Source organism: Candoia aspera, chromosome 1, assembly GCF_035149785.1.
Source record: "Candoia aspera isolate rCanAsp1 chromosome 1, rCanAsp1.hap2, whole genome shotgun sequence".
Classification (NCBI taxonomy): domain Eukaryota; kingdom Metazoa; phylum Chordata; class Lepidosauria; order Squamata; family Boidae; genus Candoia; species Candoia aspera.
This window is the reverse complement of record NC_086153.1, coordinates 202,983,796-203,009,281: the sequence shown is the minus strand read 5'-3', so window position 1 is coordinate 203,009,281 and position 25,486 is coordinate 202,983,796. Positions and strand designations below refer to the sequence as shown.

Sequence of the window (25,486 nt, the reverse complement as noted above, 5' to 3'; positions counted from 1 at the left end):
GACTGTTCTGCTTTCAGTGAGCCTTCTTCTTTTGTCTGCCTAAAATTTCTGCCTCTGTGCCATGCATTCCCTGACTTCCACATTGCAGAGGATTGGAGATTTATTTCAAAATGTGAGCTTTGGCCTTTCTAGCTGTACATGGACTGTTCTTCGTTATGATATCAGGGGCTCTTATCCTAAGTGAGATGGGTGGCAACGTTTGATGGGCCTTGTGTGGCAGTTGTGGCCCCTTGAACACTGCAGTTCCCATTGTAATTTCCACATGAGATGGTCCTTAGCTCTGTTGCTGGGTGAGGATAGGTGTTGTTGCTTTTTTACATCTGGAAAGTGCCAAGTTGTAAAAGTGATGGCATAATGTTTGAATGGAAGACTGGATGTGGTGAACTACAGCTCCAGCATTCATTTATTCATTCATTCATCAGATTTTGCCACCACCCATCTCCCCCCAAAGGAGGGACTCTGGGTGGTTTACAATAAAGGTAAAAGATTTAAAATGCAAGAAAACCATAAATAATACATAAAATATAAATACAAGATATAAATGTAAAATAAAATCTAGATGGCAATGAAAGTTCCAATTCAGTTCGTGTGTATATGAGGGCCATTTTAGGGCGCCAGCCATCCCCAAGAATGTCTACTCCCCATCTCAAGCAAGATGGCAGAGCCAGGTCATCAGCTTTTTACAGAAGGTCAGGAGAGAGGGGGCTTGCCTCACCTCTGGGGGAAGAATGTTCCAAAGGGTGGGAGCTACTGCAGAGAAGGCCCGCTTCCTGGACCCCACCAGATGGAATTCTCTTACAGATGGGGTCCAGAACATGCCCTCTCTGCATGACCAGGTGGGACAGGCTGATGTAATGGGGATGAGACAGTCCCTCAGGTAGTCTGTACCCATGCCATGTAGGGCTTTAAAGGTGATAACCAACACCTTGAATTGGACCCGAAGAGCAGCAGAGGTGTTACATGTGACAATCTTGGGGCACCTAGAATTGCCCGCACAGCCACATTGTGGACCAGCTGTGGCTTCTAGATACTCTTCAAGGATAGCCCCGTGTACAGTGCATTGCACTAGTCTATATGGGAGATGAGCAGGGCATGAGTGACTGTTCGAAGGGCCTCCTGATCCAGGAAAGGGTGTAACTGGTGCACAACACAAAGCTGAACAAAGGCCCTCCTAGCCACAACTGCTATCTGCTCTTCAAGCAGGAGTTGTGAGTCCAGAAGGACCCCCAGATTCCACACCAGATCTGTCTGGGGCAGTGCAACCCCATCCAGAACAAAAGATGGTAAATTCCCAGATATGGAAGAGCCATTAACCCACAGCCACTCCATCTTACCAGGGTTCAGTTGAAGCCTGTTGTTCCCCATCCAGACCCCCACATGCCAGCTGAGGTTGCAGTTCAGGGCTAGGAGTTTCCCACTACTGGCATAACGAAACAAAACTCCTGACATATAGTGAGGCTATGACCTTCCTCTAATACTAGCAGAATATGTTGACAGGCCAGGAAGCCATCCATTTGCAGATAAATCTGGAAAAAGAAGGCACAAGAACCACATAGAAGACTCTGGGTTTGGAGTGGCTATATTTCTGCCAGAGGCCAGCATTACCAGAGATGGGGAGGGCAGAATTGACACAGGGGGGTTGTAGAGTCTATGTATGAAATACAGAATTGGGAGCTACTCTAAAGGTATTGATTGTGTGTGGGCACTTTTTCCTACTGCCATTGGCAAACCTGTTTTCTGTCCTTTTAAATGTGTTATTAGTGATGCTTATCAGCCAATACTTCACATTCACTGTGCTGCTTTCATATGAAAGAGCAATATCATTATGGACAACAGATTAGACACCAAGGATCTAAATTGTTAGCCTCAGTTTGTATATAGTGACCTTTCAAAATTAGAACGTAGTCTTCTTCTTAACAGCGTATTATATCCACATTATAATGTATAGCTTTCTTTGGCAAGATTTTAAATATAGGCCCACAGTTATTCCTTTGCCAGAACTGCAGGAGAAGAAATAACACAATTAATAGAGAAGTAAAGATTGCATGCTCCCCATCTATCATTATCACCAATATTTTACTGTGAAGAGAATATTTGTTTCAGGAACGCTTGAAGCTATATATACTGTATATACTCATAGATAAGCTGAGAATTTTCGGTGCCAAAATACACCCCAAAATTGGGTTTGGCTTATATGCAGAGGGGCTTATCTGCAAGTATATACGGTAGGTTTTCCCTCAGCTTTTAAAAAGTACCTATATATTCCACATATGCTCATGTATAAGTCCATCCACTGATAAAGCAACCCTTGATTTTTAAACCAAAATAGTATGAAAAATGTGCCACTCACGGATAAGCACATAGGAGAATTTCAAGGGTCATCTTATCCATAATATATACAGTAATAAGATCTCTCTTGGGAAGGAGAAAATTGTCCTAATTTTACCTGGCTGAGTTTATGTGCACTTTTAACAACAGTAGCCTGAGCTATATAAGAAGAAAAAAGTATGCATTTAGTGAGGTCCTGAAATGTAAAGGCCTTAATTCTGTGTATATCACATCCTTAGATCAGGAATACTGAACTTGGTACCCTCATTATATTTTGAACTACACCTTTTCTGTGTCTGGCTAATGGTTGGACTTGGTCATATGTGTCCAGAACATCTGGAGAGCATCAGGTTTCACCCTTGAACCAACAGGTTCCAGACCTACAACTGAGTTTGTTGGTTCAGTATAAAAGTGTAAAGTAAAGTAAAGGTTTCCCCTGCATAGTCATGTCCGACTCTAGCAGTGGTGCTCGTCTCCGTTTCTTAGCCGAAGAACCAGCACTGTCCAAAGACACTTCCACGGTCATGTGGCTGGCATGACAGTCACGGAACGCTGCTACCTTCCCACCAAAGTGGTACCTATTTAGCTACTTGCATTTGAATGCTTTCGAATTGCTAGGTTGGCAAGAGCTGGGGTGAGTGCGGGAGCCCACTCCATCACGCGGCGCTTGGGTCTCGAACCACCGAACTTGCGACCTTCCAATTGACAAGCCTGGTGTCGTAACCACTGAGCCATTGTGCCCCCCATAAAAGCTTAGCAAGAACCAATGAAAGGTTTTATGGAACTCATGAACAAGATTTGAAAAAAATAGAACAGCCCTTTCCTGCTGTTGTCTTCCCAGGAAAAGGTATTTAAACAGAAGACTCTTCAGAATCTGGAGTTCTGGAGGGAGGGAGGGTGCGATTTATTGGCCCCAGGTTGATAAAGACCAATATAATATTAGGAAAGCGGGGAGAATCTTTTCTATCTGTATTTAGCGAACCATGCAAAATTTTATATAACCCTATCTGATTGTATCCTCCATCTCTCATCCCTCCCTGTAAATTAAATATAATAGTAATTATCTATGAAGAGAATGTCTGTCTGACCAACTGTCCTACTGACTTGATATGTGCAACTGAAAGTTTTGTGAAATTCCATTGTGGAGGTACGTGTGCAGTTTCCAACGCAATGTGTATCAAGCCTCATGTTTCTGTATTGTTTCTCTTTCTTTAGTATGATAGGTTTTTGTTTTGACTAGAAAAGAACAAGATTTGTCCTTCTCTGGTGCAGTTTTATTTTGGAACTCTATGGAATACAGCTCCCCTTAACAACACTTGTTCTTCCATGTATTCTATGATGTTCTTTGAATGTTATCTTAAGCAAATGTACACATCGTTGTGTATTTTCACTAAATTTTCAACTTTGATAACTTTGATACTCTATAAGGAGCTATTTGGGTGGATCCCATTTGGAGGACTAATTTATTTTGGCTAAAGTATGAAGCAGAATCTTGTCCACAAAAGTACGTCATAGTAAATCTGTTTACCTGTGAGGAACTACAAGCCTTTTTCCTCTCTTGCTGCAACAGATTTATGTGGCTCCCTTTTTAGATGTTATATACATTGATGGTGAACAAGGTCATATGCTGCTTGAATGAGTTGTGCATGGATTTCAGTCTTGCACCTCTAGCTAGATAACAGCATGCATTTGTCATCGGGCATTTTATGCAGCAGTAATATACGGTAGTAGAGAAGGAAAAGCAACTCTCCTTGAATTACCCACAACTTCCTTCTCTAGTTTTATCCCACATGAAAAACTTCTCAACCTTGACAGTGTTCAACTTGAATCGCATCTTAGATTGGAAGATGGGGAGGAGAAAGTATCTTGTTTCTTTCATTGGTCCTTGGCATTTTCTTTTTTTTTGGAATGCTTTGGATAAACTCTGTTAGCCATGAATTTGAAAAAAAAAATACAATTCACATACCTGCAACCATGTTGTTATGCTTACTTATCCTTCTTCATATGCAACCTCTCTCATCCTTCAGCCTGTTGTGGTCACCCAGATTTGCTTTCTCTTTCTTCACAGAATGCCATGAACTTGCCTCCTGACAAAGCAAGGCTACTCCGGCAATATGACAACGAGAAGAAATGGGAGCTGATCTGTGATCAGGTAAGTGTAGCAGCCAAGAGGCACTTTAAGGTACAGTCTCCTAATCTGATTTTACAAACACTGTTCCAAGGTTATGATAACAAGAACATAGGAAGCTGCCTTATACCAGGACCAGTGATCCGCCTGTTAAGCCAGCTATGGCTTATTGTTGACTAGAAGTTCTCCCCAGGATCTAAAGCAAGGAGTATTTTTTTCCCATTGCCAATAACTTGGTTTTTTAAATTGGTGATTCCAGGGACTGAATCTGGGACTTTATGCTCATGAAGCATGCACTTTCCTGCTGAGATCCTGTACCTCTCCAGCTGTGGTACTTTTTGAAATCTCTTAAAATATAGTGGTCGCTAACACAAATATAGAAATAGTTGGTTTCTGCTTGGCTTAAAGGTTTCTGAGATTGCCCCCCCTCTCTTCCCCCCCTCCATGCACATGCACACACACACAGCCCTGGGGTGTGCAATATGTTTGGAAAACATGCTTTTACTTTAGTTCTTTGTCTAAGGTGAGCCAGTTGTGTTTAATGTTCAGTTTTCACACCCTAAAGCAAACATCACATATAGGCTTAGACTGTAATGATCATGAGTCCCATAGTTATGATTAGGCCTAAAGAGCATCTTGGTCCTAGGAAAAGAGCTGTCCATTTGGAGAAAGATTCAGAAACTGCAGAATATGTAATCCTCAGGATGATGATGATGCTGATCTCTCAACAGCAGCCAGGAAACAGCAAAGGGGAAAAAACATGCAAGACTTCCTCTAGTTCTAAAATCCATCTGAATTGCATCAGTTCAAGTTCAGGGCAGCTCAGAGCTGAAGCCCTAATTCAGAGCATCCTTCCAATCTATGTTCTTGAACATGTTAGGATTCTTTTTTGTTCTGGATTTGGGTTTTTAGGTTATCCCCCTTGGCATTATTTCCATGTGGCCTAGAATAAAGATGGGTTAACATTCCAAACTAAATATTGTTGTTTATTCGTTCAGTCGCTTCCGACTCTTCGTGACTTCATGGACCAGCCCATGCCAGAGCTTCCTGTCGGTCGTCAACACCCCCAGCTCCCCCAGGGACGAGTCCGTCACCTCTAGAATATCATCCATCCACCTTGCCCTTGGTCGGCCCCTCTTCCTTTTGCCCTCCACTCTCCCTAGCATCAGCACCTTCTCCAGGGTGTCCTGTCTTCTCATTATGTGGCCAAAGTACTTCAGTTTTGCCTTTAATATCATTCCCTCCAGTGAGCAGTCTGGCTTTATTTCCTGGAGGATGGACTGGTTTGATCTTCTTGCAGTCCAAGGCACTCTCAGAATTTTCCTCCAACACCACAGTTCAAAAGCATCGATCTTCCTTCTCTCAGACTTCCTTATGGTCCAGCTCTCGCAGCCATATGTCACTACAGGGAACACCATTGCTTTAACTATGCGGGCCTTTGTTGTCAGTGTGATGTCTCTGCTCTAAACTATTTTATTGAGATTTGTCATTGCTCTTCCCCCGAGGATTAAGCGTCTTCTGATTTCCTGACTGCAGTCAGCATCTGCAGTAATCTTTGCACCTAGAAATACAAAGTCTTTCACTGCCTCTACATTTTCTTCCTCTATTTGCCAGTTATCAATCAAGCTGGTTGCCATAATCTTGGTTTTTTTGAGGTTTAGCTGCAAGTCAGCTTTTGCACTTTCTTCTTTCACCTTCATCATAAGGCTCCTCAGTTCCTCTTCACTTTCAGCCATCAAAGTGGTATCATCTGCATATCTGAGATTGTTAATGTTTCTTCCAGTGATTTTCACTCCAGCCTTGGATTCCTCAAGCCCAGCTTGTTGCATGATGTGTTCTGCGTACAAGTTGAATAGGTAGGGTGAGAGTATACAGCCCTGCCGTACTCCTTTCCCAATCTTAAACCAGTCCGTTGTTGCGTGGTCTGTTCTTACTGTTGCTACTTGGTCATTATACAGATTCTTCAGGAGGCAGACAAGATGACTTGGTATCCCCATACTGCTAAGAACTTGCCACAATTTGTTATGGTCCACACAGTCAAAGGCTTTAGAATAGTCGATAAAACAAAAATAGATGTTTTTCTGAAACTCCCTGGCTTTTTCCATTATCCATCGGATATTGGCAATTTGATCCCTAGTTCCTCTGCCTTTTCTAAACCCAGCTTGTACATCTGGCAATTCTCGCTCCATGAATTGCTGAAGTCTACCTTGCAGGATCTTGAGCATTACCTTACTGGCATGTGAAATGAGTGCCACTGTTCAATAGTTTGAACATTCTTTAGTGTTCCCCTTTTTTGGTATGGGGATATAAGTTGATTTTTTCCGGTCTGATGGCCATTCTTGTGTTTTCCAAATTTGCTGGCATATAGCATGCATTACCTTGACAGCATCATCTTGCAAGATTTTGAACAGTTCAGCTGGGATGCCGTCGTCTCCTGCAGCCTTGTTATTAGCAATGCTTGTTAAGGCCCATTCAACCTCACTCTTCAGGATGTCTGGCTCTAGCTCACTGACCACACTGTCAAAGCTATCCCTGATATTGTTAACCTTCTTATACAGGTCTTCCGTATATTCTTGCCACCTTTTCTTGATCTCTTCTTCTTCTGTTAGGTCCTTGCCATCTTTGTTTTTGATCATACCCATTTTTGCCTAGAATTTACCTCCTATGTTTCTAATTCTCTGGAAGAGGTCTCTTGTCCTTCCTGTTCTATTGTCTTCTTCCACTTCTACGCATTGCTTGTTTAAAAATAATTCCTTATCTCTTCTGGCTAACCTCTGGAATTTTGCATTTAATTGGGCATATCTCCCCCTATCACTGTTGCCTTTTGCTTTCCTTCTTTCTTGGGCTACTTCTAGTGTCTCAGCAGACAGCCATTTTGCCTTCTTGGTTTTCTCTTTCTTTGGGATGTATTTTGTTGCCGCCTCCTGAACAATGTTGCGAACTTCTGTCCGTAGTTCTTCCGGAACCCTATCTACTAAGTCCAGTCCCTTAAATCTATTCTTCACCTCCACTGCATATTCCTTAGGGATATTAGTGAGGTCATATCTAGCTGATCTGTGGGTCTTCCCTAATCTCTTTAGTCTGATCCTAAATTGTGCAAGAAGTTCGTGATCTGAACTACAGTCAGCTCCAGGTCTTGTTTTTACCGACTGTATAGGTCTGCCACCTTTTGCTGCAAAGGATGTAGTCAATCTGATTTTGGTGTTGTCCATCTGGTGAAGTCCATGTATAAAGCTGTCTCTTAGGTTGTTGGAAAAAACTAAATATACAGCATAGGATCTCATTTTTTCTCCTTTCTTAACCAGTGATCTGACTCTGGAAATGTAATGATCACAACATATTCACTCAGTTACTTTGTGAGATTGTTGGCTGTGATGACCTTTTTTGTCTGGAACTCTACCTGGTTTCTGCACAGGCCAAGCATCCATGCTTAATTTAATTATTCTGCAGCATAGGCAAGAGAGTGGTGTGACTTAATACAGGTAGTCCTCATTTAGCAGCTGACTTGTTTAGTGACTGTTCAAAGTTACAAAAGTGATGAACTTTGCAACCAGTCCTTGCATTTACGACCTTCACAGGTCTGTAAAGCAAACTAAAGCTAAAGTAAAATTGTAAAATTGTGATGTTTCCTATATTGGATTTATGAAAGAAACTTGTTAAAGTTTTGAAGGGTTTTGTGCGAAGGGACAAAGAAAAAATAAAAAGAAATCAAGTTCTAGGACATTATTTGAAAGGATTATAGATCAAGTTTGTTAAAAATAAAAGGAAGAATAATAAGTTGGTTTATTTGATCAAGGTTAAAATAGGTATATTGTTATTTCTGGTAACCCTTACAGTACTTCTGTTGATCACAACTGAATAACAAGGCTTTAAAGATTTAGAGACAGATATGGGAGGAAGAGATCATTTGTTGTATTTTAAGAGAACATGGTAAGTTACTAAAATTGTTTATAGTTGTTGTGATGAAGGGGGAAGTCATTTCTTTATATATTTCTTTTTCTTTACTATATTCTTTTTTTTCTTTTCTATTTTTCTTCTTTTCTGCACTTTCTATTTTTCTTTTCTAGATTGTATTAATTTTTATCTTTTTAATTGTAATGTTTAATAAAGTTCTTACAAAAAAAGAATTGATTCTAGATGAGATTTATCCAATTTAGGAGTAGGCAGAAAACATGAGATCAGAATCTTTGTGGGAAATGGGGGTTTTTTGGTCATCGTTTTTAATTAAGGAAGCTCTTAGTCATAAAAGAATACATCAGTACTTATACCCAGCTGTGGAGGGGCAAAGCAAGCATTTAAGAAAATATTATCTAAAATAAAGAATCAATAGTCTTGTAAGGACTGTTACTGAAGACCTAAAAAAAGAGGACTAGACTGGGCAAGTCTGCTTCATGCTTAGCACTTTTGAAATTGAGCCAGGTTTGTTGGAAGCTACAAGGATGCAACCCAAATTTAATAACTAAAAATTGCTGCTCTGTTGGGTATGCCCTATATATCCTCCAGAGCAGTTGTCAGACAGTCTTGGAACTACAGAACTAGCAGCTTGCATTCATTGAATATTCTATGTAGAACATTTAAACCATTGTATGGCTTACAACTGTAGTTTACTGAGATGCTGTGGCAAATTGTTTGACCTGCTGTATGTAACACATTTCCTTGGGTCTGTTTGCCGGTAGCCTGCCTCTTTAGAGTGAAAAACCCTGTATGAATTGTGAACTTTGGCCTTACACCGTCAGCCAGCAGGTTTCAGGAAGAATGCAAGAATGATATGAAAAATTCAAGAAAAAAACAAACTATATGGTTGGGGCCTAGGCAGTGTCATCCATGCAGCTAAGTTAATTGCACTCATTTACAACCCATAGCCCTGCCATTTCAGATAAAGTTCAGCAGCGTCAGAGTCTGCAGATGCACTGATAGCATGACTGAGGAAGACAGGTGGCAGTGGGGACATGTGAGAAATACGTTGGCATCTTAGTGTCTGAAGCACCTTGGTCCAGAGAATCTTCTTGACTTGATAGCAGGTCAAATTCTTGCTTTCAGTTTGCTCATCAATTTGAAGAGGCAGAAATCAAAGCATCCTTGTTGCCAGCTCCTTCTGTTTCAAGGCCTCAATGTATTGGAATGTTCCTCCTCTCCTGCAGCCTGTTTGTGGCTGACCTATTGACTCTTTGTGGGTTATTACCAGTGGAAATAAGGGCAGCCATGAAGCAGAAATTTCATAAAGAGATTTAGATGAAGCATTTTGTGTGTGATGTTTTTATAGGTCCAGCAGTGCAATTACAGCACATGGCTCAAGTTGTGATTCTCAAGGATTGATTCTGCAATTGTATAGTTTGCACACAGTTCTGACATGATCCTCCTTGGCTTTGACAGGCAATGTGTTTTTCAAATGGCTGTTGGACTGTGGCCTGGAATCTCCGTGAAGCCAGGAAAGGAGGTCAAAGGGGATAAATTTAGTAAAAAAAATAGTTCTGAGCTTTTTTAATGACTGGTCAAAAGAAGCTGGGACCTTATAAAAGCCTCTTTAGAGATAAGAAGTGCAAAAAAATCTAGTTTCTAATATGACAAATATGATTGCTTAGGAATTGAGGTGTTGAATGAACAGAGAAACAATCTTCCTTGTTACAGAGTCATTCAGGTGCTTCGCCCAACACTACTCCACAAGGTTCCTTAGACTGTAGAAGTTTGATGTATAGGTGAGGAGAGATGATGAGAAAGCCCCATTGGGCAAGTGGAGTTGTACTCTACAAATGGATCTAACTTAGTGCTGCTTTTTAAGACCTGAAGAATGAAAATGAAAATTAAGAGTCCATCTCCATCTCAAGAGTTAAATACCATAATTCTAAAATCTCATAACCCCACATTATTGTTATTGCTATTAAACAATGAAAACAATGAAAACAATTGCATTTTGAACATGGACCAATTCCAAAACCTTTATTAGGATGGTATCTTTATTAGAGCAATACTATGCTGATCTTGAAAGTTAAGCAGTGTCAGCTCTGGTTAATATACAGTTGGGAGACCTCCATTAAGTCCTAGAACTGCAGGCAAGACTGGGAGGTCAAAGAAAAAGGCAAAGGCAGCCCACTTCGGTATTGCTTCCAAGAAAACTATATGGATGTGTCCATGAAATTGCCGAGAATCAAGCTTGATTTGAAGAAGACTTTACTGTTTTTGTTAGGTAATTCAGAGATTATAAAAAATGTGTAGAGTTTGCAGGCTGTCGGACTATGCAGAAATATAGTTATGAAAAGCTTGGGGAGAAGATGGGAGAGGAAGTTCACCTTCCTATTTTTGTGAAACCATATATATATTTTTAATGATTCTGGAATGGCATGATTGAATGTTACTCTCCCCCTTCCCCCCTTTGTTAATGCAGCTCTATAGGTAATCAACTAACATCAAAGCAAGTGTCTGCATTCTTCAGATGCCTTGGCCATGTATCCTGGATGGGTAGGAAGGAAGGAAGCTATGCTTGGTGCTGCTTCAGAACACACAATGTTTTCTTTCTTTTTTTCTTTGCAGGGGCACTGTGATATTTTCTGCATTTTGGAGTTTCTGTATTTTGGAGAGTTACAGTGGAAGGGGGACAGAGGTCAGGTGATATGACTGAAGGTTACCCGAGCTAGGCAGGGCAATGGATCGCAACAGTACTAAAACAAGGTTGATCTTGCCTGTTCCTTATTGTTAATAGTAATCTGCAAATAGGACCTTAGCAGATGGATGAGAGAGTATGTAATCATGTGATTAAGGAGTATTGTTGTTTCAGGACTCATGTGATCATTCCCTTGGGGAATGTGAGATTGACTGGTCCATCCTCTTGGTTATTAAGCCAGTAGATAGCTAAGGGAAATGGGGCTTTGGAACCCATCACACAGCTCTTTCATGCCCTCTAATGGAAGATTGAGACACTGAAATGCAGTTTTAAGCAGAAAGAGAACAGACATGCCTGGTGATCCTATTGAGGCTTATGGACTGGGCTCAAAAGATACATAAAGATGTGAGTAAGTAGGACTGTTGGTGCAAAAATCCAGATACCCACTAGGTGGAAGCAAAAAGTTGCAAAAAATTCTTTGTCCTGTTTTGTGGTAAGTTTTTTTACATGTCAGATTGTTGCAATCCAGATATAATAATCCTAGAGTAAATGTCTCCAGTACCTTCTCTAACTTCAGCAAAGGATCGTTACCTTGTCGTGGTGCTGGAGCTTGAGCACCTCAATGATGCCATGAGCTAAACCGTGAAGGGCCACCCAAGACGGGAAGGTCATGACAGAGAGGTCAGACTAAATGCGATCCCTGGGGAAGGTAATGGCAACCCACCCCAGTATTCTTGCCGTGAAAACTAAATGGATCAGTACAACCAGAGATATGTCGGTATACCATCGGAAGGTGAGACCCCCAGGTCGGAAGATGGTCAAAATGCTACTGGGGAGGAACAGAGGATGAGCTCAACTAGCCCCAGACGTGATGACGCAGCTAGCTCAAAGCCGAAAGGACGGCTAGCGGCCGACGGTGCTGGTGGTGAACGGCGAATCCGATGTTCTAAGGATCAACACACCATTGGAACCTGGAATGTAAGATCTATGAGCCAGGGCAAATTGGATGTGGTTATTGGTGAGATGTCAAGATTAAAGATAGACATTCTGGGCGTCAGTGAACTGAAATGGACTGGAATGGGCCACTTCACATCAAATGACCACCAGATCTACTACTGTGGACAAGAGGACCACAGAAGAAATGGAGTAGCCTTCATAATTAATAGTAAAGTGGCTAAAGCAGTGCTTGGATACAACCCAAAAAACGACAGAATGATCTCAATTCGAATTCAGGGCAAGCCATCTAACATCACAGTGATCCAAATATACGCCCCAACCACAAATGCTGAAGAAGCTGAAGTAGAGCAGTTCTATGAGGATCTGCAGCACCTACTGGACAACACGCCTAAAAGAGATGTTATTTTCATCACAGGAGACTGGAATGCTAAGGTGGGCAGTCAAATGACACCTCGAATTACAGGTAAGTATGGCCTGGGAGAACAAAATGAAGCAGGACATAGGCTGATAGAATTTTGCCAAGACAACTCACTCTGCATAACAAACACTCTCTTCCAACAACCTAAGAGACGGCTTTATACATGGACTTCACCAGATGGACAACACCGAAATCAGATTGATTACATCCTTTGCAGCCAAAGGTGGCGGACATCTGTACAGTCAGTAAAAACAAGGCCTGGAGCTGACTGTAGTTCAGATCACGAACTTCTTCTTGCACAATTTAGGATCAGACTAAAGAGATTACGGAAGACCCACAGATCAGCTAGATATGAGCTCACTAATATTCCTAAGGAATATGCAGTGGAGGTGAAGAATAGATTTAAGGGACTGGACTTAGTAGATAGGGTCCCGGAAGAACTCTGGACAGAAGTTGGCAGCATTGTTCAGGAGGCGGCAACAAAATACATCCCAAAGAAAGAGAAAACCAAGAAGGCAAAATGGCTGTCTGCTGAGACACTAGAAGTAGCCCAAGAAAGAAGGAAAGCAAAAGGCAACAGTGATAGGGGGAGATATGCCCAATTAAATGCAAAATTCCAGAGGTTAGCCAGAAGAGATAAGGAATTATTTTTAAACAAGCAATGCGCGGAAGTGGAAGAAGACAATAGAATAGGAAGGACAAGAGACCTCTTCCAGAAAATTAGAAACATTGGAGGTAAATTCCAGGCCAAAATGGGTATGATCAAAAACAAAGATGGCAAGGACCTAACAGAAGAAGAAGAGATCAAGAAAAGGTGGCAAGAATATACAGAAGACCTGTATAGGAAGGATAACAATATCGGGGATAGCTTTGACGGGGTGGTCAGTGAGCTAGAGCCAGACATCCTGAAGAGTGAGGTTGAGTGGGCCTTAAGAAGCATTGCTAATAACAAGGCAACAGGAGACGACGGCATCCCAGCTGAATTATTCAAAATCTTGCAAGATGATGCTGTCAAGGTAATGCATGCTATATGCCAGCAAATTTGGAAAACACAAGAATGGCCATCAGACTGGAAAAAATCAACTTATATCCCCATACCAAAAAAGGGGAACACTAAAGAATGTTCAAACTATCGAACAGTGGCACTCATTTCACATGCCAGTAAGGTAATGCTCAAGATCCTGCAAGGTAGACTTCAGCAGTTCATGGAGCGAGAATTGCCAGATGTACAAGCTGGGTTTAGAAAAGGCAGAGGAACTAGAGACCAAATTGCCAATATCCGCTGGATAATGGAAAAAGCCAGGGAGTTTCAGAAAAACATCTATTTCTGTTTTATTGACTATTCTAAAGCCTTTGACTGTGTGGACCATAACAAATTGTGGCAAGTTCTTAGTGGTATGGGGATACCAAGTCATCTTGTATGCCTCCTGAAGAATCTGTATAACGACCAAGTAGCAACAGTAAGAACAGACCACGGAACAACAGACTGGTTTAAGATTGGGAAAGGAGTATGGCAGGGCTGTATCCTCTCACCCTACCTATTCAACTTGTACGCAGAACACATCATGCGACAAGCTGGCCTTGAGGAATCCAAGGCTGGAGTTAAAATCTCTGGAAGAAACATTAACAATCTCAGATATGCAGATGATACCACTTTGATGGCTGAAAGCAAAGAGGAACTGAGGAGCCTTATGATGAAGGTGAAAGAAGAAAGTGCAAAAGCTGGTTTGCAGCTAAACCTCAAAAAAACCAAGATTATGGCAACCAGCTTGATTGATAACTGGCAAATAGAGGGAGAAAATGTAGAAGCAGTGAAAGACTTTGTATTCCTAGGTGCGAAGATTACTGCAGATGCTGACTGCAGTCAGGAAATCAGAAGACGCTTAATCCTTGGAAGAAGAGCAATGACAAATCTCGATAAAATAGTTAAGAGCAGAGACATCACACTGACAACAAAGGTCCGCATAGTTAAAGCAATGGTGTTCCCCGTAGTAACATATGGTTGCGAGAGCTGGACCATAAGGAAGGCTGAGCGAAGGAAGATCGATGCTTTTGAACTGTGGTGTTGGAGGAAAATTCTGAGAGTGCCTTGGACTGCAAGAAGATCAAACCAGTCCATCCTCCAGGAAATAAAGCCAGACTGCTCACTTGAGGGAATGATATTAAAGGCCAAACTGAAATACTTTGGCCACATAATGAGAAGACAGGACACCCTGGAGAAGATGCTGATGCTAGGGAGAGTGGAAGGCAAAAGGAAGAGGGGCCGACCAAGGGCAAGATGGATGGATGATATTCTAGAGGTGATGGACTCGTCCCTGAGGAAGCTGGGGGTGTTGACGACCGACAGGAAGCTCTGGCGTGGGCTGGTCCATGAAGTCACGAAGAGTCGGAAGCGACTAAACGAATAAACAACAACACCTTCTCTAAGGTCTTTGACTGAGATGCTGGAAAACCCAGGGAGCACTGAATCATATTCTACCTAATCCAAGTGTAAAAACCTATATTATACCTTGTAGTAGCTACTTATACAGTAATGGGGAACCTGGTAGACTTCCAGGTGCTAATGACTATAGTTCCCAGCAACTTCAGCCATCATATCCAATAGTAAGGAATGCTGGGAGCTGCAGTCTGGTGTAGTCTGGATGGTCATAGGTTCTCCAACCTTGCAGTAATAATTTATTTTTGTCCTTATTATGGTCATCCTCACCCATATGTATAATACCCATGTCTATAGCAGGCAAGTCTGGAGACTTTAACCTGGATTCCTGTTATGCAGTGGAGAGAATTATAATCTATGAGCATGGGGAATCGACAGACCTGAAAAGAGATGCTCAAATTAGCAACAAGACTAGATCTTGATATCAGAATAATCAGGCATATTGGTCCTGGTGGAAAAAAAGGAAGAAAAAGAAACAGACATCTCAGACTTCACCCAACAGGCTGAACTGGGATCATTCAGCAAGCTCATAAGAAATACAAGAACTTATGGTTTTTATGGAAAAAATTAGGGAACCATAACCAAAAATTTCCTATCTATCCCTTGTTTTTGCAACTGTCATCATGTTGTTTTTCACTGTGTTAGAATTAGTTCTCACAATAGGCATCATCCAGATGGGACCAGCTACTATTTATTTAATTAGTGAATCCTGGAGGAAAAATTAAAAGGAACAGTATGAAAGGGTTGGAGGAAATGGAAGCATGGAGGAGATCTAGAGAAGATACATGATAGGTCTGAAGTAGTAGTAAAACCCTGGATAGGAGTGACATGACCTGCAGAGACAGGTGGATAACCTGGCCTAATGGAGAAACCAATTTTACAGGAACTGGTGAGGGGAAAGAGGATTCCAGGTTGAAAAGAATAGAGAATATTTCCTTCTGTATCAGTAACCATGTTGGCTGGCTAGGAATTCTAGGAGATGCAATTCCAGGACTTTTGAAGAGTATCATATTGGGGAAGTAGACTATTTTGATACAAAAGTTTTTGTTGTAGAGCATTAGTTCTTGACCTTCAATCACTCTGTCCAAGAAGACGATAGAAAGAAAATACCCTCTTTTTCCTAGAGAAATATTTATATGCTTATGGGCATTGTGTCATTATATTTATTGTTTGTGTAGTTTTAAAGACTCCATTAAGGTTACCATGTATCCTATGTAGAATACTTCTGAGTCCCATCTATGGTGTGCATTTCCCCAATTGAGAATCCTCAGGCTACAGCACCAAAATCATAAAGATGGTTCTTTTTGTAAGTATCCTAGCCTTCAGAGCACTCTCTTATCAAAGGAAAAGAAAAGTGATGATGGGAATCAAACAATACTAATACTTTGGCCCATTCACATATCAGATAAAGCCTACAAACCTTAATCAGCCAAGATACACATGACTGGCATGCAGCCTCTTTGCTCTTCATTCAGTGGTACAGGATTTCTGTTTTTAAATGTAACTCTTATGCCATGGTTATAGGTTTCAAAACAAGCCAAGTTTTGTAAGCTAACTTCAAATCCCACTTAAAGTTGGCTTCTGACCTTGTCTTATATAAAGCATTTCAGTCCAAGTTAACACATAATGAGAAATGTTTGAACATTATTATCTACTGCCTGGTTGAATTATTTTTATTGGGTTTTTAATATGGATTGCCTTTTTAGAAAAGTTCATTCAAAATATATAACGTTCATTGATGGATGGATGGATGGAAGGAAGGAAGGAAGGAAGGAAGGAAGGAAGGAAGGAAGGAAGGAAGGAAGGAAATACTGTATAAGAAAGGTGTGATTTAAAAGAACAACAACCCTGAGTCCAGGCTATTTTCTGTTATGCTGGGAAAATACAGCTGACATCCTGTCTTGTTCTGTTCTGCCTTTCCTTATTATTTGTTTCTGAGACTCCTGAGCTCCCTTAGTTCTTGCTGAGCAGCAACTGCTTATGCTTCTCTAGTGAGAGTCTTTGCATCAGCTCCACAAGTATGCATGTCACTTAGTCTTGTTTAGTCCAGCAGGCTCACATGCTAAGTGAATTACTGCCAGAGGACTTTTCAAAATCAGACTGGCATATGCCAAGTTGCATTCAGTACATAGGAGAAATCGATGGTCCTTTTTTTGTTTTTCCACTACAAAGAAAGTCTTCAGTTCCCTAGTTAAGTTATTCAACCATTGTTCTTAGAGAACAGATGCATTCATTGGATCCTACAAAAATGACTCCTATTATTTTCCTGCCTTTGCCAGTTTGTTCATTTCTCTGTTTAAAATACATTAGATTCCATCAATTCCGTAAACACATTAAAAACAGAATAGGAAGAAAATGGAAAACTCTGCATTGAAAAGGCCTGGACAAAAAGCAGCATCCTTCTCGTGGTGCTAAAAATATATCAGATGCAGTGCCGGGACACCACATTTTCCTTCTCATAAGTGCATGCTACCTGGCTCCTGATACGGCATCCAGAGGGTGCATGCTTTTGCTGTGGTTCAACCAGTGGGCAATCGCTCTTCCAGAGTAACTCAAACAACCATTCAGATCAAAAGGCTAGACATCATATAACATGTTAAGTTTACGGAGAAGATTCCGTTTATTTACCAACTGGCATAGACCAATGTGCCACTTCTAATATAGAGATAAAGACCAAAATAAAAGTGAATCAGATTGTCAAATAAGAGGTGGAAACAGGTGCCCTGGAAAGAATGGTAAGCTATGAGAGTGGAAACTGATTGAGTTGGAAGAGGAAAGGAAAGAAAATATAAATGGAATAATTCTCTTGTTCTAGAGCAAAGCAGTCTCATTTGTGGTTAGTCATAGGCAATTGGAAAAAAATATTGTAGGCCTCAGCCACTCTCAGTCTCCCAACTTTTAATTAAAATCCACATCGTGACGAAAGCCTCAAGCTGCTTAGACTTAGGCATCAAGTCCAGAAGCAATCAAGGATGATAAATCAAAAAGTAAATCTGACACAACAGGTAATTGTAATGCTTGTGGGAGAAACTAGGTAGAGGCTTAATGTTTACTAAGGACCTCAGAACAGCCAGGAGATAAATTTAGAAAGAAAAATAAAAATGGAGAACTTAGGTCTGCTCCTTAAATCATGATTGCACCAAAGAAAGTAGTAAACATGAAAAGACAGAGAGAAAGAGATTTTAGACCATAGGAGAAGGACTACTGAAAAAAAATCACCCTAATGTTTAAAAAAAGGTAACTAAATGGATAAACTTGTCTCAAGACCTTGGTAATAGCTTCTTCAATGTCCTAAACCTAACTAAGTGGCAGCATCTAGTCAGTCTTGGGTGATCTCAAAGAGTTAAGTAGCGTTGGCCCTGGTTAGTACTTGGGGGGAAAAAAGGCAACCCCAAAGCTGAATGCTATACCAAGAAATTAAAAAAAAAACCCTAGAGAAAAGCAATGGCAAACCATTTCTATGCTATTATCCAGAAGACTATGTGGATGTGGCTATGAATTTAGAAATCAAACTTGAATAAAACTCAACTCAAAGTTCTGTAGAATTCTAGAATCTAGAACCTTTGCTTACTTGGGAGCATAATCCTCAGAAACAAAGGTACTGATTCTATCTCATTTAGGCCTGGCATATGAAAAACACCAACCTGTTATGGTAGAGTTCACACATTATGCAAACCCAAACCAAGCAGTTTACATTGTGGCTTAGCTTCATACATGGATCTAGCAAACCTACATACAGGTAGTCCTCATTTAGTGACCACAGTTGAGACCGGCAACTTGGTTGTTAAATGAAGCGGTCACTAAGTGAAAAAACCGTGTTAATGCGTCTGTGCTTACAATTTTACACAGGATGACTCATACTGACTGACTGTAATGGCAAACACGTGACAGAGATGCTATGAAGATTGTAAATGCTGGCATTGGTCGCAGAGTTACTTTTTCATTACCATCGTAACAATGGCTGCTGTCCAAGGCAGTCAATAAGCAAGGACTACCTGTATAGTACAGTATATTGAAGTTACTTGTTCAGTATAATGGATTGAAGCTATTTGTAGACTGGGATTAAGGAAATTAATTCTATGGATATGAGACTGATTTTTTTAGTGGAAAAAGTTTGAGTAGAAATACAGTGCATTTATTAAAAACATTTTTGCTTTGAACACTTGATGAATTTATTTATTTTTTATTTATTTTTCAAATGCATACACCAACAATGCAGATTTGCTTGTAATCCTTGGAAATTTTATTATAAACCGCGCAGAGTCCCCCTTTTCAGGGGGAGATGGGCGGTGATAGAAATTGGAATAATAAATAAATAAATAAATTTAGAAACCAGCAACAGGAAGCCAGATCTCCTTCTAATATAAGTGGATAATACATTCACCCTATTTTATTCATGCTTGAATTTCAAGAACAGGAAATTCAGAATGTAACCGGTGCCATGCTCCATCCTGAACTTAACATAGGTTTCTATTGGTGGGTACCTCTACTGTCCTTTTACTTGACTAGTCCAAATGTTGCCTTCCAATTTCACCAGATGATAAGTTCTTAAACTACTCTTCTGCAACTAGTAGAATCATTTTCAAAGACAGTTGGCTCAGACAAGCAGATTGGAGCCTTTGGGGGGTGGGCAGAGCAAATCTCTATCTGAAAACATTACTAGTCTGTAGGAGCATATTAACTGTGAGGAATGGGCTATGATTCCTCAGGAATGCTGCTAGAAGCTGGTGTCTGGCTATGCATCTTGTTTTCAGCAGGTCATAACAGCAAAAGGGTGCTCTAAGTGCTGAAGATGCTTGCCATGAAGGGGTTGAATAATTTTGAGACTGGAGAAGTCATTATAAGTTGCATTTTCAGTTGAATTTGGGGACACCCCTTGAAGCATTCATTGTGTTGAGCTATTTTAATTGCTTTTGTTTGATTTGTTCATTGCAAACAGCTGAAAGTCTGTACATTTTGACAGTCAACCTGATTTGCACTGGGGGTTGAATAATTTCTATTACAACTGTATACACATGCTGGAAATAATTTGAAAACTGTTATATACATCTTGTGGGAAATAAAAAGAAGGTAGAGTTGTCTTCATGATGGTATAAATATTAACTAGTAAGTGCTTCACATAGCCACATTTTGATGCAAACTGACATAACTCATTTCACAACCTAGTTCACATGCTTTGATGCTAAGATACAATCTTGAGTCATTCAACCTACATTTTGCCCAATTATTTGCATGGAAATGTCTGCATGGACATTTTCACATAACAATAAAGGCAGCATAATTCTAAGCTAAGAGAAACAAACAGAAATAGGTATTAAAAGTTGTGTGATTTATGATTCATTTCTTTAAGGAAGTAATAGAGCATTCCATTTCCTTCTTCATATGGTTATCCATGTTCAGAATGTATAGTGTTGATCTTAGGTAAATATGAATAAGCATACTAATATGCAGGATCTTCACTGACGCAGAAAACAGGATCCATTAAATACAGTACAGTATTGTGATATAATGCATATCTACAGAAGTTAATCAGACATTGAAAATATTGTACAGAAAAAAATACAACATATGAACCAGCATATGATGCTGGGAATAATGTTATAATTTATAAATATGGAATTAGGATAGAAACAAGGAAAGCAAGCTTTTAGAAATCCTTATCTGTTGGGGATAAGAAAGCAAATTTTACTTTAGGAGTTAGCTCAAGTTTATTGCCTTTCTAAAGCTTTCAGGAAAGTCATCATGAAAATGTTTGCTCAGTAGGAGTATATTAAAAGCTGCAAAGTAGGTTTATGTAGAACTCATTATTCAATCCTATGTAGGTTTATTTGAAAGCAAGATATGCTTGAGTTCAGTGAGCTTTACTCCCAAATTAAAATTATGCCTCAATTCCAGAAGCATCTACTTGTAGGTGTTTATGATAGGTTAATCCAGTGAAGCGCTGGGATAATTTGTGGGTTTGTATGGCATTGAGAGTGCTTTTAGAATATTGTTCTAGTAAACAAATACACTTCAGCAAAGGATCGTTACCTTGCCGTGGTGCTGGAGCTTGAGCACCTCAATGATGCCATGAGCTAAACTGTGAAGGGCCACCCAAGACGGGAAGGTCATGACCGAGAGGTCAGACTAAATGCGATCCCTGGGGAAGGTAATGGCAACCCACCCCAGTATTCTTGCCATGAAAACTCAATGGATCAGTACAACCAGAGATATGTCGGTATACCATCGGAAGATGAGACCCCCAGGTCGGAAGATGGTCAAAATGCTACTGGGGAGGAACAGAGGATGAGTTCAACCAGCCCCAGATGTGATGACACAGCTAGCTCAAAGCCGAAAGGACAGCTAGCGGCCAACAGTGCTGGTGGTGAACGGCAAATCCGATGTTCTAAGGATCAACACACCATTGGAACCTGGAATGTAAGATCTATGAGCCAGGGCAAATTGGATGTGGTTATTGGTGAGATGTCAAGATTAAAGATAGACATTTTGGGCATCAGTGAACTGAAATGGACTGGAATGGGCCACTTCATATCAAATGGCCACCAGATCTACTACTGTGGACAAGAGGACCACAGAAGAAACGGAGTAGCCTTCATAATTAATAGTAAAGTGGCTAAAGCAGTGCTTGGATACAATCCAAAAAACGATAGAATGATCTCAATTCGAATTCAGGGCAAGCCATCTAACATCACAGTGATCCAAATATACACCCCAACCACAAATGCTGGAGAAGCTGAAGTAGAGCAGTTCTATGAGGATCTGCAGCACCTACTGGACAACACGCCTAAAAGAGATGTTATTTTCATCACAGGAGACTAGAATGCTAAGCTGGGCAGTCAAATGACACCTGGAATTACAGGTAAGCATGGCCTGGGAGAACAAAACGAAGCAGGACATAGGCTGATAGAATTTTGCCAAGACAACTCACTCTGCATCACAAACACTCTCTTCCAACAACGTAAGAGACGGCTTTATACATGGACTTCACCAGATGGACAACACCGAAATCAGATTGACTACATCCTTTGCAGCCAAAGATGGCGGACATCTATACAGTCGGTAAAAACAAGACCTGGAGCTGACTGTAGTTCCGATCACGAACTTCTTATTGCACAATTTAGGGTCAGACTAAAGAGATTAGGGAAGACCCACAGATCAGCTAGATATGAGCTCACTAATATTCCTAAGGAATATGCAGTGGAGGTGAAGAATAGATTTAAGGGACTGGACTTAGTAGATAGGGTCCCAGAAGAACTCTGGACAGATGTTCGCAACATTGTTCAGGAGGCGGCAACAAAATACCTCCCAAAGAAAGAAAACCAAGAAGGCAAAATGGCTGTCTGCTGAGACACTAGAAGTAGCCCAAGAAAGAAGGAAAGCAAAAGGCAACAGTGATAGGGGGAGATATGCCCAATTAAATGCAAAATTCCAGAGGTTAGCCAGAAGAGATAAGGAATTATTTTTAAACAAGCAATGCGTAGAAGTGGAAGAAGACAATAGAACAGGAAGGACAAGAGACCTCTTCCAGAAAATTAGAAACATTGGAGATAAATTCCAGGCCAAAATGGGTATGATCAAAAACAAAGATGGCAAGGACCTAACAGAAGAAGAAGAGATCAAGAAAAGGTGGCAAGAATATACAGAAGACCTGTATAAGAAGGTTAACAATATCAGGGATAGCTTTGACGGTGTGGTCAGCGAGCTAGAGCCAGACATCCTGAAGAGTGAGGTTGAGTGGGCCTTAAGAAGCATTGCTAATAACAAGGCAACAGGAGACGACGGCATCCCAGCTGAACTGTTCAAAATCTTGCAAGATGATGCTGTCAAGGTAATGCATGCTATATGCCAGCAAATTTGGAAAACACAAGAATGGCCATCAGACTGGAAAAAATCAACTTATATCCCCATACCAAAAAAGGGAAACACTAAAGAATGTTCAAACTATCGAACAGTGGCACTCATTTCACATGCCAGTAAGGTAATGCTCAAGATCCTGCAAGGTAGACTTCAGCAGTTCATGGAGCGAGAATTGCCAGATGTACAAGCTGGGTTTATAAAAGGCAGAGGAACTAGAGACCAAATTGCCAATATCCGCTGGATAATGGAAAAAGCCAGGGAGTTTCAGAAAAACATCTATTTCTGTTTTATTGACTATTCTAAAGCCTTTGACTGTGTGGACCATAACAAATTGTGGCAAGTTCTTAGTGGTATGGGGATACCAAGTCATCTTGTCTGCCTCCTGAAGAATCTGTATAACGACCAAGTAGCAACAGTAAGAACAGACCACGGAACAACAGACTGGTTTAAGATTGGGAAAGGAGTACGGCAGGGCTGTATCCTCTCACCCTACCTATTCAACTTGTACGCAGAACACATCATGCGACAAGCTGGCCTTGAGGAATCCAAGGCTGGAGTTAAAATCTCTGGAAGAAACATTAACAATCTCAGATATGCAGATGATACCACTTTGATGGCTGAAAGCGAAGAGGAACTGAGGAGCCTTATGATGAAGGTGAAAGAAGAAAGTGCAAAAGCTGGTTTGCAGCTAAACCTCAAAAAAACCAAGATTATGGCAACCAGCTTGATTGATAACTGGCAAATAGAGGGAGAAAATGTAGAAGCAGTGAAAGACTTTGTATTCCTAGGTGCGAAGATTACTGCAGATGCTGACTGCAGTCAGGAAATCAGAAGACGCTTAATCCTTGGAAGAAGAGCAATGACAAATCTCGATAAAATAGTTAAGAGCAGAGACATCACACTGACAACAAAGGTCCGCATAGTTAAAGCAATGGTGTTCCCCGTAGTAACATATGGCTGCGAGAGCTGGACCATAAGGAAGGCTGAGCGAAGGAAGATAGATGCTTTTGAACTGTGGTGTTGGAGGAAAATTCTGAGAGTGCCTTGGACTGCAAGAAGATCAAACCAGTCCATCCTCCAGGAAATAAAGCCAGACTGCTCACTTGAGGGAATGATATTAAAGGCCAAACTGAAATACTTTGGCCACATAATGAGAAGACAGGACACCCTGGAGAAGATGCTGATGCTAGGGAGAGTGGAAGGCAAAAGGAAGAGGGGCCGACCAAGGGCAAGGTGGATGGATGATATTCTAGAGGTGACGGAATCGTCCCTGAGGGAGCTGGGGGTGTTGACGACCGACAGGAAGCTCTGGCGTGGGCTGGTCCATGAAGTCACGAAGAGTCGGAAGCGACTAAACGAATAAACAACAACAAGCAACAGTAAGAACAGACCACGCAACAACGGACTGGTTTAAGATTGGGAAAGGAGTACGGCAGGGCTGTATATTCTCACCCTACCTATTCAACTTGTACGCAGAACACATCATGCGACAAGCTGGGCTTGAGGAATCAAAAGCTGGGGTTAAAATCGCTGGAAGAAACATTAACAATCTCAGATATGCAGATGATACCACTTTGATGGCTGAAATCGAAGAGGAACTGAGGAGCCTTATGATGAAGGTGAAAGAAGAAAGTGCAAAAGCTGGCTTGCAGCTAAACCTCAAGAAAACCAAGATTATGGCAACCAGCTTGATTGATAACTGGCAAATAGAGGGAGAAAATGTAGAAGCAGTGAAAGACTTTGTATTTCTAGGTGCAAAGATTACTGCGGATGCTGACTGCAGTCAGGAAATCAGAAGACGCTTAATCCTTGGGAGAAGAGCAATGACAAATCTCGATAAAATAGTTAAGATCAGAGACATCACACTGACAACAAAGGTCCGCATAGTTAAAGCAATGGTATTCCCCGTAGTAACATATGGCTGCGAGAGCTGGACCATAAGGAAGGCTGAGAGAAGGAAGATTGATGCTTTTGAACTGTGGTGTTGGAGGAAAATTCTGAGAGTGCCTTGGACTGCAAGAAGATCCAACCAGTCCATCCTCCAGGAAATAAAGCCAGACTGCTCACTTGAGGGAATGATATTAAAGGCAAAACTGAAATACTTTGGCCACCTAATGAGAAGACAGGACACCCTGGAGAAGATGCTGATGCTAGGGAGAGTGGAGGGCAAAAGGAAGAGGGGCCGACCAAGGGCAAGGTGGATGGATGATATTCTAGAGGTGACGGACTCATCCCTGGGAGAGCTGGGGGTGTTGACGACCGACAGGAAGCTCTGGCGTCCATGAAATCAAAGAGTCGGAAGCGACTGAACGAATGAACAACAACAAACAAATAGGAGACAGCCCTGTTGTGTCAGCAACAGCTACCAATTCAACATTTTGAATCCTGTCACTGAATAGGATGGGCAGGATGTGTGACTTCAGCAAATACAGTCAATTGCAATTCCTCAGCCTTGAAGAGATTTGTACTTCAACAAGTTTAACAGCCATCCCCAGTTCCTAAGATGCCCTTGAATGATAGTTTTGTGAAAGAATTGGAGATCCTCTTCCTCCTTTTACAGATAAGGCGAATTTTGCTTCTCCTGCAGAAATAAGCTGCTTGCAAATGATAGCTACTGGCTCTGTGTTGTCATCTCAGATACATACATCCACACTGTGACAGCAAAACAGAAATGGCATTGCTAGCACTAAAGTTGTATTTCAGAAGGGAACAATTTGGAATAGAAAAGGAGCTGGTGGGGGTTTCTTCCTTTCTCCATGCCAG

At 41.1% G+C, this 25,486-nt stretch overlaps 1 protein-coding gene across 6 annotated transcripts in view; it reads left to right on the top strand.

The window, feature by feature from the left end:
- The window catches only part of FMNL2 (formin like 2), a 208,735-nt gene that overhangs the window by 117,629 nt on the left and 65,620 nt on the right, over positions 1-25,486 (top strand). For all 6 annotated transcript variants that reach the window (XR_010068928.1, XM_063318359.1, XM_063318356.1 and 3 more), the window contains exon 2: positions 4,397-4,480. Coding sequence is in view for 5 of the 6 variants with exons in the window: in XM_063318359.1 (XP_063174429.1) it covers positions 4,397-4,480 (84 nt within the window). In the remaining variant the exon portion in view is untranslated. The remainder of the gene's footprint in view (positions 1-4,396; positions 4,481-25,486) is intronic.